General features: G+C 41.9%; 1 protein-coding gene across 1 annotated transcript; it reads left to right on the top strand.

Moving 5' to 3' along the window:
- Nucleotides 1–2: 2 nt before the first annotated feature.
- GTF2H3 (general transcription factor IIH subunit 3) lies at nt 3–13,460 on the top strand. The gene is made up of 13 exons (XM_018556957.1): nt 3–67; nt 2,712–2,791; nt 2,881–2,987; nt 5,127–5,287; nt 6,583–6,648; nt 7,817–7,846; nt 8,980–9,008; nt 9,106–9,180; nt 9,261–9,314; nt 11,065–11,133; nt 11,277–11,412; nt 13,045–13,081; nt 13,188–13,460. The coding sequence occupies exons 1-13, from the start codon at nt 58–60 to the stop codon at nt 13,255–13,257; spliced, it is 924 nt and encodes a 307-aa protein (XP_018412459.1). The 5' UTR covers nt 3–57; the 3' UTR covers nt 13,258–13,460.
- Nucleotides 13,461–13,711: the final 251 nt, after the last annotated feature.

The following is a 13,711-nucleotide window of genomic DNA, read 5'->3' as shown; positions in this document are numbered from 1 at the left end:
GTCATCAGTGAGGGACGGAAGTATGCCATTCTCATTCTTGGGCAGTGGTGGCTTATTATGGCTTCAGGTGAGATTCATCATCAGTTTGTGTCCCTGGTAATAACATGGCAGGCCCGGGTGGCATATACACAGGTGGGGGAGGGAGGCTCTATTGTATGGACAATACACGCTGACAGTGAGGAACAGCAGCAGATCTCTGTGGGTAGTCATGGAGGAGCTGGTGACTGAGTGCCATCATCTGGCATGCTGGCCATACATAAGACAATTTTCTCACCATGTGCAGCTTGCTTTCGGTCAAGCCAAACTGCATATAGCAGTTTCCATTGAACCTTCGAAACACTATGTAGATGTATTTCTAATAAAAGAAATGTGAGAGATTCCTCCATCTATGCTGAACAGCGTGTGGAAGAATCCCCCTCCCCGCTGAGCTCTTGTATCCCCTGCTGCTGTCAAAATACCCAAACAGTGACTGCAGCCAATCAGCCCGAGCACTGAAATCATACAGATTCCTCCATCCACGCTAAACAATGTGGATAAAGGAATCTCTCCCACCGGCCTATTGTATCCTGACGGCTGCTGCTGTTAGAATACCTGAACAGTAGCCCAGATAGCAAGCAATTGAGCTGCACGTTTGAAAATGACTTGCTAAACTATTGCAGACTTGCCAAGCTTCACAATTTTGTTGCACAATTACAGCAAGTCTGCATTGCAAATCTCCAGATCGATCTGCTTTGCAAAAGTGCTGTAAACTTGCAGGACTCTTGCTGTAGCCTTGCCAAGCAAATTTGCTACAAATTCCAAAATAATTCTAGAATTTGCGCTGCAAGTGTTGTGCAAGTCTACAACTTGCCAGGAATGTGTGCAGCAAGTTAACAAGAATTACAATGTAACCCTCCCACAGGTTTGTGGCAAGTTATCCTTGCTATCTGGGAGGCTGTAGGGCAGCCAATTTTTGGCCCTGCTCCTTTAACAAAAGTCAGTTTAGTAATCCACTTTTGGTGAGCCCGTGGTGCCAAACACTGTAAATTACAATTTTGCAGTATTTAAAGCACATCGGCAGGTTTTAAAAATTAGGAATGCACCGATACCATTTTTCAAGACCAAGTACAAGTACTGTTCCTCAAGTACTCACAGATATCAATTACCGATACTGTACGTTTATTTTAGTGTCATGTGACAGTTTTTCTAAAACAATACGGAATAATGATTTTAGGAGAGTGGTGAGGTGTCAGGGCCCAGTCACAGCGGCAACTTCTGCGACCCTGGTAGTTCTGCCACTGTCTCCCAAGCTGTAGAGGGACTACAAATCCCAGCCATACATTATACAGCAATGCAGAATAATATGAAGGTTACATACTCAGTGTTGCTCACCAGGGCTATGTGGCAGCTCAGCAGGCTTTGCGGGGTCTGAACAGTGTTGTGCCTCAGGAGGATGTGTGGGGTCTCCCCAGGGCTGTGTAGGGACTCCCCAAGACTGCGTTCGTGTCTCCCCAGTGCTGTGCCATCTCTCACCAGGGTTTTACGGGCGGGTGCGGGCCTATCCAGCACTGTGCCTATCTCTGCGGGTAGCAGGAAGGAGAAGATGTGCCACCGCAAGGTCTCCAGCAATTTTTAAACAGGTGCGGCTGCCTGAGGTCCTGCACTTTTTGGGGACCTCAGGCAGCCGCACCTGTTTAAAAATGTAAAGGGCCAGTGTCGGCACCAATACTGATCCTAGTATCAGTGCATCCCTATTAAAAATAGAATTCCCTGCATTAAAAATACAAGCTCTGACTGCAAAATTCACGCTATTTCTGGTGCTATCCCCCACAGTTCAGCGCTGTTCAATCCAGTGTAGGAACCCTTGCAGGCTACATGATGCCCAGCATCATTCAGCCCCCTTCCTGTGAGCTCAGAGTGTCAAGGACTCCCTTCCTGGGCTCACAGGAGAATGCTGCAAAGAATAAAACCATTGCATGGCACTGGTCTCTCAGAATATGCTCACTTGAAGACAGGGAAGGACCTGTGTCATTTCATGATCAGAGTGAAGACTTCAAGAAACAAATTCTATATATAAACTGAAAAAAGGGGGGGGGGGGGGGTTAATTCAACTCCTGAAGACCTTTTACTGGTTTTATACTCTAACACAATAAATTATATTTATTTTTTGGAGGAAAAATATGACTTTCATTTCGTATCACAAATTTATGTTGATATTTTATGAAAAACTAAGAACATTTCCAAAAAGAGCCATTTTTTTTATTACTTTCAGTTTGCCAACCGTGATGTCTCTTACCCAGATTGAACTCTATGGCGTTTATTTATAAACAATTCGCAGAGCCATTTGCCCTGCAAATATCTGTGAAGGTTTGCGAATAGAGGCAAAAAGAAATGTTCTTAGTATATTTTCTTTACAAGTCGAATGTAATTTTAAATGTATTAATGTAATACTGCATTATGGCCACTAGATGGAGCCGAGGAGCAGAAAAAATAAGTATTTATTTCCTATGCTCCTCAACTCCATCTAGTGAAGATTACATTACATTTAACCTCATTACATTAGACCTAAAAAGAAAAATATGCTCAGAATGTTCTTCCTCATTCTGTTAAATACTAAAGGGTTTTGGCTGGAGTTTGGCTTTAAAAAGGAATTAATTGTGCTACAAAGTGAATTATATCTGTCTTTACTGCATATTTGTAAATACCTAACCATTGCTTCCATTGTTTTCTAGATGATGACGTTAATCTTTTAGTTACTGTGGTGGATGTGAACCCAATATGGTGGGGGAAGCAAGCACTCAATCAATCAGCTGTATGTATATAGGCACAAGAAGTCCTGAAATATAACCTGAGAATATTCTCAACCGACATTGACATCTCTGATACTCTTTCCTTGTTTAGGTAACACTTCCAAAATGCATGGATGCGGTTATGGTGATGGGCAATTCCCATTTGTTTATGGGACGTAGCAACAAGCTTGCTGTGATCGCCAGTCATTTACAAGAAAGGTATGGGAGTCTCAGTTTATCCCAAGCAATCAGATTTTACTGGTTTTCGATTTAGAGATATTAAAATAATGAAGGGTTATTAAAACACATTGTTAATATAGAATACTGCAGTTAATTATTTTAATTAAAGTAGAAGGAAACCATGTTTGAAACGTTTCCTCCCCACTGCTCATATGCATGCTGTTTGTAAGAAATCTCAATGGAAATACCTTTCTTTTTTTTTTTTGGGACCGACAATGCTCCAGCTCCTCTTTGTAAATGATTGCCTCAACAACGGGGCTGATTTACACAGAGCTGTGATGTCACCTGCCAGCTTTACCGGGGAGAGAGTTCCTTCCCAGCAGCTGCTCATTGATACAGGGGAGCCAGAAGATTTTTAAAAAGGTAGTTACATTAAGATTATATGAGCTGGGAAGGGAGGTGTGTGTCAACATTTTAAACATGGATTTTTTTAGCCTGTCCTACTTTAAAGTGTAGTTCCACTTTTGAAGTCAAATTTCAGAAAACCCCGCTATATGTTTATGTTCACATTCACACAGCATACCTGAAAATCATTTTTCTAAATATATTATTACCTTTTAGATATTTTTCGGTGAAGGCCTTTGTTCAGATTCCAAGCTAGTCTAAGCAGTCTGAAAGGCAAAGTAGAGGGACAAACTAGAGCTGCAGCTAACGATTATTTTCAAAATCGATTAGTTAGCCGATTATTAAGTTCGATTAATCGGTTAATCGGGTATTGCGCTGTATAATGTATTATTGCTGGGACTTGTAGTCCTCTATACAGCGCAATGCAGAATATCACCAGCTATAGAGGAGTACAACAAATCCCAGCAATACATTATACATACAGTGTATAATGCATTGCTGGTATTTGTATTCCTATGTATAATGTACAGTACAATGTACCATCAGCTATAGAGAAATACAAATCCCAGCAATACATTATAGAGCACCATGTGTGGGAAAGTGCAGGCTTACCTGACCAGTCTTCCAGCAACTTGCTTCTGAGATTGGACCTGTCTATCAGCTGCTGCCATCCCCCCACCCCTGCTCCTCCTTACTACATCTCCCCGCGTGCCTTGCCGATCGTGGATGGGCAGGAAATGTGAAGCGGGGAGGAGGGGCGGCGTATGGAGCGGGGATGCGAGCGGGTCTAGCAGCGGCGAGCGTGAGGTGGGGAGGAGGTGCGGCGCACAGCGTGTGGAGCTGTGAACAGGGCTAACTGATGGGAAGCCGATTAATCGATTATTGAAAAAGTTGACAACTTTTTCAATAATCGATTATGTCGATTAGTTGTTGCAGCCCTAGGACAAACCGAGGGACAGACTGAGCTTCCTCTCATTAACATAGAATGCTTCTAGGGCATTAACCTTTTGTTGACACAGACAGTGTTCAAATCTAGTTTACAACTGATAATGAGATCTGCCAGCACAGTACAGACAGGGTTCACTAGAGTAAACGGAACTTCCCACAGCTTCCTGCTTAACATTACATAGGGGGGAAGCTAGTTAGGAGTTTAAGAAAGTAATAAGCACTTAATGTAATTACCATTTTAAGATTTTTTATGTTATACTTTGTGAATGGGAACATATTACTAATATAAAATAGGTGTTATCCCAATTTGGCTGCAAAAGTGGAAATACACTTTAAGCAAATCTGTCACTTTGCCTATTCTCTTGGCAAGACACACTCTTCTGCAGAGACATGCCTACACTCCTCTGCTGCTAAATTCGACTGCGGAGGTCCTTTGGGATACTTGCAGAAACATGGGAATGTGATTTTCTCCCGTTTCGCTCCATGGTGCAGTGCTTGGCGTTTCGCTAGGGTTGATTACTAAAACGGTCTAAATGCTCTGCTGCAGATTCCATGCCTGTATACCCCCATGTACAGTTGCTGGCTCCCCATCCTCTGTGTAATGTGCAATCATTGTAGAGAAAAGGGAAGCTGCACTTTAATATAAAAGCAGATATGAATATTTATTAATCCATATGTTACAAGTGGAAAAGTCACCTGAACCTCCACTGTCACATAGAGAAAGGTATTAGACCTTTATAAGCTCAAAGACAGAAAAAGACATGAAAACCTCAGGCTTAGGAAGTGTAGCAGTGTTATTTATATTGTATTTCTTCTTGTTTGTAGCCGCCTCCTTTTTCCAGGCAAACAGTGGAAGAGTGGAGACTTGTCTGGGGAGTCCTCCATTTGGGAATCAAATGTATCCGGAAGTAAGGATGGCAAATATGAATTGTTGACAGCAGCCAATGACATGATTGCTGAAGATATCAAAGATCTTATGACCAAAAGTAAGAAGTTCAGAAAGAAAATATGGCATATGTGTAATCTTAAAATATTGCATTTTGGTTCAGGGTTAGGTTCAGCTTTTAATAACTGTTAGTTCATCAAGATGAAAACCTCTATTTCTATACCCTTTATTGACACTATGTAATGTATTGTTTTTCATGGTGTTCTTTGGCTTTTAAAGGAGAACTATGAGGTGAGTGCTTTTCACTCACCTCATAGTACTAGCCGACCTCTGACAATGAGACTGTCACAGGTCGGCTCAGTAGATCGGGAGGTGAGCGAACACATACCGGCGTTCGCTCACCCTCTCGATCCTATCACAGCTATCTGCCGCGACAGGGGAGGGGCTGGATTCCCCCCCCCCCGCTTCGATCCGCCAGCGCTGACTGGCGGATCGGACAGGGGAGGGGGCAGGTACAGCTGGCTCTGCCTCTAGATAGGCAGAGCCAGCTGTCACTCACGCAGCTGGGCGGATCCAGACATAATTATCGGGATCTGCTTCAGCTGCGGCGTCTCAGTATACCGCGAGCAGTAGCTGAGCTTATACTGAGCCTAGGTTGACGGGAGGACGCTAATTTGTGTCCTCCCGTTACCCTAAGGAGAACTATGGGGAAAAGCCTTAACCCCATAGTTCTCCTTTGAAGCATACATAGTAACCATAATCATCCGTATGGTTGCTTGTGTTTTGCTTTTAATACATTTTTATTAACCTTAAGAAATGGTGTGAAGATTAGAAAAGGGAGCCATATCAAAAATGAACAGCAATCAGATCATGTTGTTATGATAGCAAGCTATGTGGTGAGGGGTTTACATAGACTACATAGTCAATAGACTTACCAGACCCCGTGTCAGTAACATGCAGTGTGTTAAGGATGCCCCTTCATTTATATGAGATGTAAATGCTCCAAAATGGACAACAAAAATGCACTTTTTTTCCAGTACAGCACACTCGTGGTATGTCACCACATATTGAGTTGCACTGCATCACAAGTGCATTGCCTTAGCGTGTTGGGGTGCCATTGATCATAATTGGCACTGCAGCAAAGTACAGCATGTGAGGTGCAACACATAGGTGTGAAGGGGCCCTAAAAGTTTGCTGCAGGTCCCTTTGATACATTGTCCCTTCAATTGATGTATTTACCCATGGTGAAGTTTAAATAATCAATATGAGATAGCAATAACACACTTAAAAAAAACTTTTTTGTCCTGGAGCTTCAAATAATTTGTGAGGGCAACAGGGCAACTTATCCACAGGCTTCATTCTAACCTTTGTCTTAAATATGACTCCTCTTCACAGGCACTGAAGTGAAAGGACAGCGGACAGATACTATGCTGGCGGGATCTTTAGCAAAAGCCCTTTGCTGTATCCTTTTCCGATGGCTACAAGCGTCAGTATTAGTTAGTTATCCTCTTTTTATACGTGGGGGGCGCGCCAACCCCTCCCACAAATCCCGGCTAACAAGTTAGCCATCCCACTTAACTGGACTTGTGTAATGTTGAAAAGGTTTTGCTGGTCATCAATTAGCTTCTTTGGTTCTAATGAGTGTCAGAAACCTCAGCATTTATTGCCACAGAGGTAAATCAGGTTACCTTAAAGGAGAATTATGGTGAGAGTGAAATACATTCATCCCCATAAATAGAGCCGACCTGTGACACTGAAGCCGTCGCAGGTTGACTCTATAGATTGAGAACCAAGCGATCATATACTGCTGATCGCTGAGTTCCCAATTTTTCTCTCTGCGGAGAGTGGTGACTGTCCCTGCAGGGATTCCCCCCTCCCCCACAACTAAGGCCCAGTTTGGGGGCTGAAACATGCATGCATTTGTTTGACTGCTGCTTTTATGCCTTTTTGCAAATAAAGTATTGAATGAATGGATCCCCCTATGAATGCCAGTTTTTGCCTATTTTCCCCTCCCCTCTCCATTCCTCTAGCGTTCATTGGAGGGATGGACAGGGGAGGGGTTGGTCAATCAAGTGACGGGGTGGATCCTGACAATATTGTTGGGATCTTTCCCAGCCGCATTGCTTTCAGCTTGCCCTCCTGTGACTCTAAAGAGAACTATAGCCAAAAAAGGTTGGGCCATTGTTCTCTTTTTTAAAGCTGGTAACCCTAAAGCTGAACTCCGAGCATAAAAACATTTAATCCAAATATATTCCTCAAACATCGCAAAGGATATAGTACAAAGCCACTTTGTGTGCAACCCCTGTTATTACCTTGTAAATGTAGTGGCAACATTACCACTGTGCTGCACATAGCTTGCACAGCCTTGTACAGTATTATGACATTCCCATACAAGTCTATAGGAATGCTTAACCTGCTTGATGTTGGTGAAAGGCAGGTCAGAAGGAGGTAAACTGCAGGTCAAATCCTGACAATAAATTGTGAATGATCTCGGAAGCATCTCTAACCGATGTAAAATCGATCCCATCCACACAAGTCCCCTCCATCTAATATATGTATTATCCTATATCCTTCCACCTAATATATGTATTAATATATTTGTTACCTTTTCCTGATCAATAATGTCCAGACATTAACCGAATAAATAAAGAAGCCAAAGGTACGTATTTAGAAATCTGTTTTTTGTTTTTTTTAAGCATGTAGTTTTTTATTCAGATTTGTCATAAAAAAAAAAAAATACAGAACAAAAGACATATCATAGTACAATCTGCATCCTGACTTGTATACTTGCAGTTCTGTGACATACAACTGAAGATGACATGCGATACAGTAGTACATTGATACAGTGCTAACTATATAGAAATGTATTGCCTTCAGTAATAATGCAGAGGTATAAGATATAACAGTCTTAATTCAAGGCCAACAAACAAACAAAAACTAGAACAAGAACAAGACTCGCAATCACCTTTAGATTTAGCAGATTAGTTCATACCCTTTGGGGGAAGGGACCAGCAGGAACATAGGGAATCCCTACATAATCACATATAGTGGCAGGGCAGCAGGAAGAACTCTACCTGCAGCTTCAGACATGAATTGACATTGACATTGTAGGGAGTCGTTAAAGGACGTCAAGGGCACCCAACGATCTATTTAATTTGGATGTGTGGTACCAAACCGTATCCTTAAACAAGGATACCATCTCTTTCAATTGAGGCGCTTGCAAGGTCAACACCATAAATGGGGTCCAGGTGTCGAAGAATTTCTCTGTGTATGTGCAATTGTATTGGGCATCTAGTTTATCCAGCGACATCAGTCTATTTAGTAGGTCTGTAAGTTGTTGCAAGGAAGGTGGAGCAGGTATTAGCCAATTTTGTTAGAATGGCCTTTTTCGCCGCTAATATACACAGGTGTTCCCACCTGGTGAGCCGTTTGGACCGTGGAACGCACGCAGGGCCTGGTGTGTGAAAAAGGCATAGAAGTGGTTCCCTTTGCCTATGGATACCCGAAAGGTTAGCCATATAGGAAAGTATGTGCGACCAGAACCTTAATATGTGTGGGCATAACCAGATCAAATGTTCCAGATTCGGGCATGGGGCGTGACATTTAGGACAATATGTCTGCCATTCAGGAGGGGTGGCCCTGTATTTTAAGTTAAAGGCGTAGTAAGCTCTGTGGACAATTTTGAATTGAAGTTCCCTCCAATTTTCTAGAAATCTGTTTTAAGTTAATATAAGGTTGCCATGACTGCTCAGTGCACAGTCTAATATCTGTATTTGTCTATATTATGTGCAGTTGGACAAGAAGTCAAATCCAGGATACTGGTGAGACAATGGACTTGATCAAGCACGTCTGTCTATTACTGCATTCCAGAGCATCCTCTAACAGGGCAGTTTTCTTTTGGCTGTTAATTTATTGTAGGTTATTAAGGCAGCAGAAGACAGTGCACTACAATATATGAACTTTATGAATGTCATATTTGCTGCCCAGAAACAGGTAATTCTACTAATTGATTGTTAGTCTCTAATTGTTTGGATAAAGCTGATTGTACTAAAGCCTTCCTCCTTTTCCTCTAGAACATCCTTATTGACGCTTGTGTACTGGACACAGACTCGGGACTCTTGCAGCAGGTAAGGGAGTCATTCAATCATGTCCTTATTTATGTGCTTATAGCAGGCTACAGTTACGGCTTTTTAGAGCAGGCAGCATGGGCTGAATCTTTTGACTATACTAGCGACATGACTAAATTGTTTCACATGTCTGTTGTCCTGTGCGGCCAAAATCTGTTGTAGTGGAGCAGCACTATTCCCCAGTTCTGAAATCAGACGGCATTTTATCAGTCTGCCAATTGCCTGGCCCTTTGCAACTTCTTGTTCAAGCACAAGGACATTGTGACGTTTCATATTGTTCATCGACCCCCCAAACAGTTATGTTTAATAAATACTACTTTAAAAAACAAGTGCTATGAATAATACAAATACACTTCCTTTTGGCATCAGCAACTGCTATTATGGTTGTTACAATGCCACATTTTTTTTAGTAATGCACAGCTATCACTTCTTTGCCCCCTTCCTATTGCTATAGTGCTCTCCAAAGAAGTTTAAGTGGGGGAACACATTTATTATGAGAAGTGAATAATACCATCAAATCCTTGAGGAAAATCTGCTGCCCTCTGCCAGAAAGTGGTCAATGGGAAGAAGGTTTACCTTCCAACATGACAATGACCCCAAGCACACAGCAAAAATGACCACACAGTGGTTGAAGGAGAAAAAGGCGAATGTCCTTGCATGGCCTAGTCAGAGCCCAGACTTAAACCCCATTGAAAATCTGTGGAATGACTTGACGACTGCAGTCCACAAATGGTCAACATCAAATTTAACTGAACTTGAGCAGTTCTGCAAAGAAGAGTGAGCAAATATTGCAAAGTCTAGATGTGCAAAGTTAGAAGAGACATATCCCAACAGACTAAAAGCTGTAATTAAAGCAAGAGGTGGTTCAACAAAATACTGACACAAGAGGGTGATCCTTTCTCCAACTTTTTTTTTTTTTCTGACATATTGGTGTTATATCTTTCACTTGGATGTTATAAGTAAATACAACTGGATAAAACAAAAACTATCTGTCTTCATTTCAGACTGCAAAGCAAGAAAATGTGATTATTTTATAGGGGGGCAATTCTTTTCTATACCCACTGTACATATACTCTTCCCAGAAGTGGAAGGTCAGAGACACAAAACTCAAGGCTGCTCTGGCTCCCAACCCTGTGTATCACTGTCTTGCCACTAGCCACCCACATTTACAACAAGGGACTGGCATGAAGCTCTACAGAGACCTTAAAAGATAAATTGACCCAAATCAGCTTTTCATAATTAATACACCACCTATTGACCTGCATAACTTTACCTGACCCACTTTTGACCGCCAGATATTTTATTGACCCTTGGGGGACAACGCTGTAATTTCTGCAGTCATATCTTTCGTGGATAGTGATTTAATGGGAGATAATCGCATGTTGTTCTAATAGCCCTGAACCAAACCTGCAGTGACCAAAATGTCTCATTACAGCTATTACTAGGTAACTGGTTCAGTGCTTACAGCTAAGGAGATACAGTGAGGGTAATTTATCAAAACTAGAGCAGACAAAACCTGGAGCAGATATGCATGGCAACCAATCAGCTTCTCCCTTTCATTTTCAAATCTTAACTGAACAAACTGAAGAGAGAAGCTGATTGGTTGCCACAGGCAACTGCTCCAGATTTTGTCTACTCCAGTTTGGATAAATCCCCCTCATTGTCTCCATAGGAATTAGAAAAATATTTCATACAGCCCAATTTGAATGAGAAATTGTAAATGTTTGTATATTGTTTTATATGTTCACAGGCTTGTGACATAACAGGAGGAATATATCTGAAGATACCTCAAGTTAACTCACTGTTGCAGTACTTGTTGGTAAGATGTGTATATATCTATATATACCATTACCATTGTTTTTAACTGTTTGTTGCAGCTAGCAAATTATGTATGTTTACCTCAGATCTGTATTTCATATGTTTGCTGTTCTTTACACAAACATTGTATTCTCTTTGGAACAGTGGGTTTTCCTTCCAGATCCAGATCAAAGGACTCAGCTGAACCTACCCCCTCCGGTTCATGTGGATTACCGTGCAGCATGCTTCTGCCATAGGAACCTGATTGAAATTGGCTATGTTTGTTCTGTTTGTTTATCCAGTAAGTATGGCTCATCAAAATCCAACATAGATATTAACACACATAATTGTTGATACTTTATTGCTTATGCTCATTTTAATGTACTCTGTGAGCAGACATGATTTTCAAAAAAAAGGTTTACAGTAAGTCCATTTGTTTTTTAAATAACGTGGATTTTTTGGAGTGTTCTACATACTTTTTCTCTTTAATTATTATGGCAGGACTAAAAAAAATAAAAAATAGTCTGATAAAATGGAAATATTAGATATTAATATTATGTTTTTTTAATGCTTGCTCCGTCACTGATGTTTAGAGACTATAGCAGGCGAGTGCAGCTTCACCTATAGCAGCTACTGTTCCCTTAAGGCAAGTAGCGAATAGCAAAGACAGGAGTCCAGAGGGTGGCGTATGCCAGAGGCAGAGAGGGTCGAGGCAGTCAGTAAGCATATTCCGGGGACAGACCTGAGAACCTGTAGCAGACTAGAGAGTATTGCAGGGATAGACTAATGCCAGGGTAGACAGCAGACTAGAGAGTATTCCAGGAACAGGCTAAGGTTAGGGCAGGCAGCAGACTAGAGAGTATTGCAGGGATAGACTAATGCCAGGGTAGACAGCAGACTAGAGAGTATTCCAGGAACAGGCTAAGGTTAGGGCAGGCAGCAGACTAGAGAGTATTGCAGGGATAGACTAATGCCCCGGTACGCAGCAGACTAGAGAGTATTGCAGGGATAGACCAATGCCAGGGTACGCAGCAGACTAGGGACTATTCCAAGAACAGGCTAAGGTTAGGGCAGGCAGCAGACTAGAGAGTATTGCAGGGATAGACTAATGCCAGGGTACGCAGCAGACTAGGGACTATTCCAAGAACAGGCTAAGGTTAGGGCAGGCAGCAGACTAGAGAGTATTGCAGGGATAGACTAATGCCAGGGTACGCAGCAGACTAGGGACTATTCCAGAAACCGGCTAAGGTCAGAATAGGTAGCAAACTAAAGAGTATTCCAGGAACAAGTGCAGGGCATGCAGCAGACTAGGGAATATTTCAGGGACAGGCTGTTGTGATGGCAAGTAGCAGGCAAGAGAGCATTATTAGGCCAGGATTAGAATCAGGTATGTTGCTTTGCACCCACAATCCGTTTTTCCTTCTTAAGGTGCCCATACACTGCACGATTCTCGTACGAGAATTGCGGGAAATCCCACGATCGTACGAGAATCGTGCAGTGGGAATGAAGACGTGCAACCGTTTCTACTGTACGGTCGCACGTCTTTAAGGAGAACGCTAGAAAACAAGCCGAAAATCGTACGATTTTCGGCTGATTTGAATGATGCTCGGGAGACAAATGCCGAACGGGCCGGTGTGCGCACGCACACACTGCCCGTTCAGCATTGCGGTCATTGCAAGTACGATCTGCCTGTCCAAGATGGGCAGATCGTACGTTTTTTAAATTACTTTACAACCATCGCAAGACTAAGGTCTTGCGATGGTTGTAAAGTGTATGCCACCTTTATCCAGATTTCAGAACTGTACTCTGTTCACTGCTTCTCTACAACATACTGTTAAACATATGGATGCCGGTAGATAAAGTTTTCAGACATGTCTTAAAGTGTACTGTTGAACATTTTTCAGTGCCCACTGTCTTTATTGTTTCTTTTTAGTATTCTGCAACTTCAGTCCCATCTGTACTACTTGCGAGTGAGTATTATGTGCTTTAGCTCTTCTCATTTATGATGCATATTTTAATAATGTCATCACATAACAATTTTTGATCTCTTACACTAAACCTCTCTCCTCTAAATAGGACGGCATTTAAGATCTCTTTACCTCCAGTCATGAAGGCAAAAAAGAAGAAATTAAAATCTATGTTTTAGAGGCAGGACTTGTTTCTGCACAGACGACCAGCGAGGTTTACATGGACTCCTCAGTGATCATAAATAATTACCACCATATCATAAATTTGGAGAGAAGCATCAGACAGCTAACAAGCTTTCATTCTGTTGCCAGAAGGACAACATGGCAACTGAAACTCAACAATCAGAGGAGCACATGCAAGGTGTGATATTTCTGCACCACCGGCAAAAAAAATATTTGTGCCTCAAGTGTAAATAGCAACTATCCACAATCAGTCTTTCACCATTTTATCTGCATTAGAATATTACAGATAGAACTTGTTTGGCTGCTATGGGCAGCACAGACCATTTTTAAATGGATGACATCCAATGTAATGATGCTTCCCTAGAGACTGACAACACTTAACCATAGCTAGCAGAAATGACTGCTGTTTGTATATGAAAATACTGAACCAATAGAAAAATATTACTCTTG

Source organism: Nanorana parkeri, unplaced genomic scaffold (genome assembly GCF_000935625.1).
Source record: "Nanorana parkeri isolate BGI_ZX_2015 unplaced genomic scaffold, ASM93562v1 scaffold13, whole genome shotgun sequence".
NCBI classification, from domain to species: Eukaryota; Metazoa; Chordata; class Amphibia; order Anura; family Dicroglossidae; genus Nanorana; species Nanorana parkeri.
The sequence above is the reverse complement of the archived record's forward strand: the minus strand, read 5'-3'. Positions and strand labels throughout refer to the sequence as shown.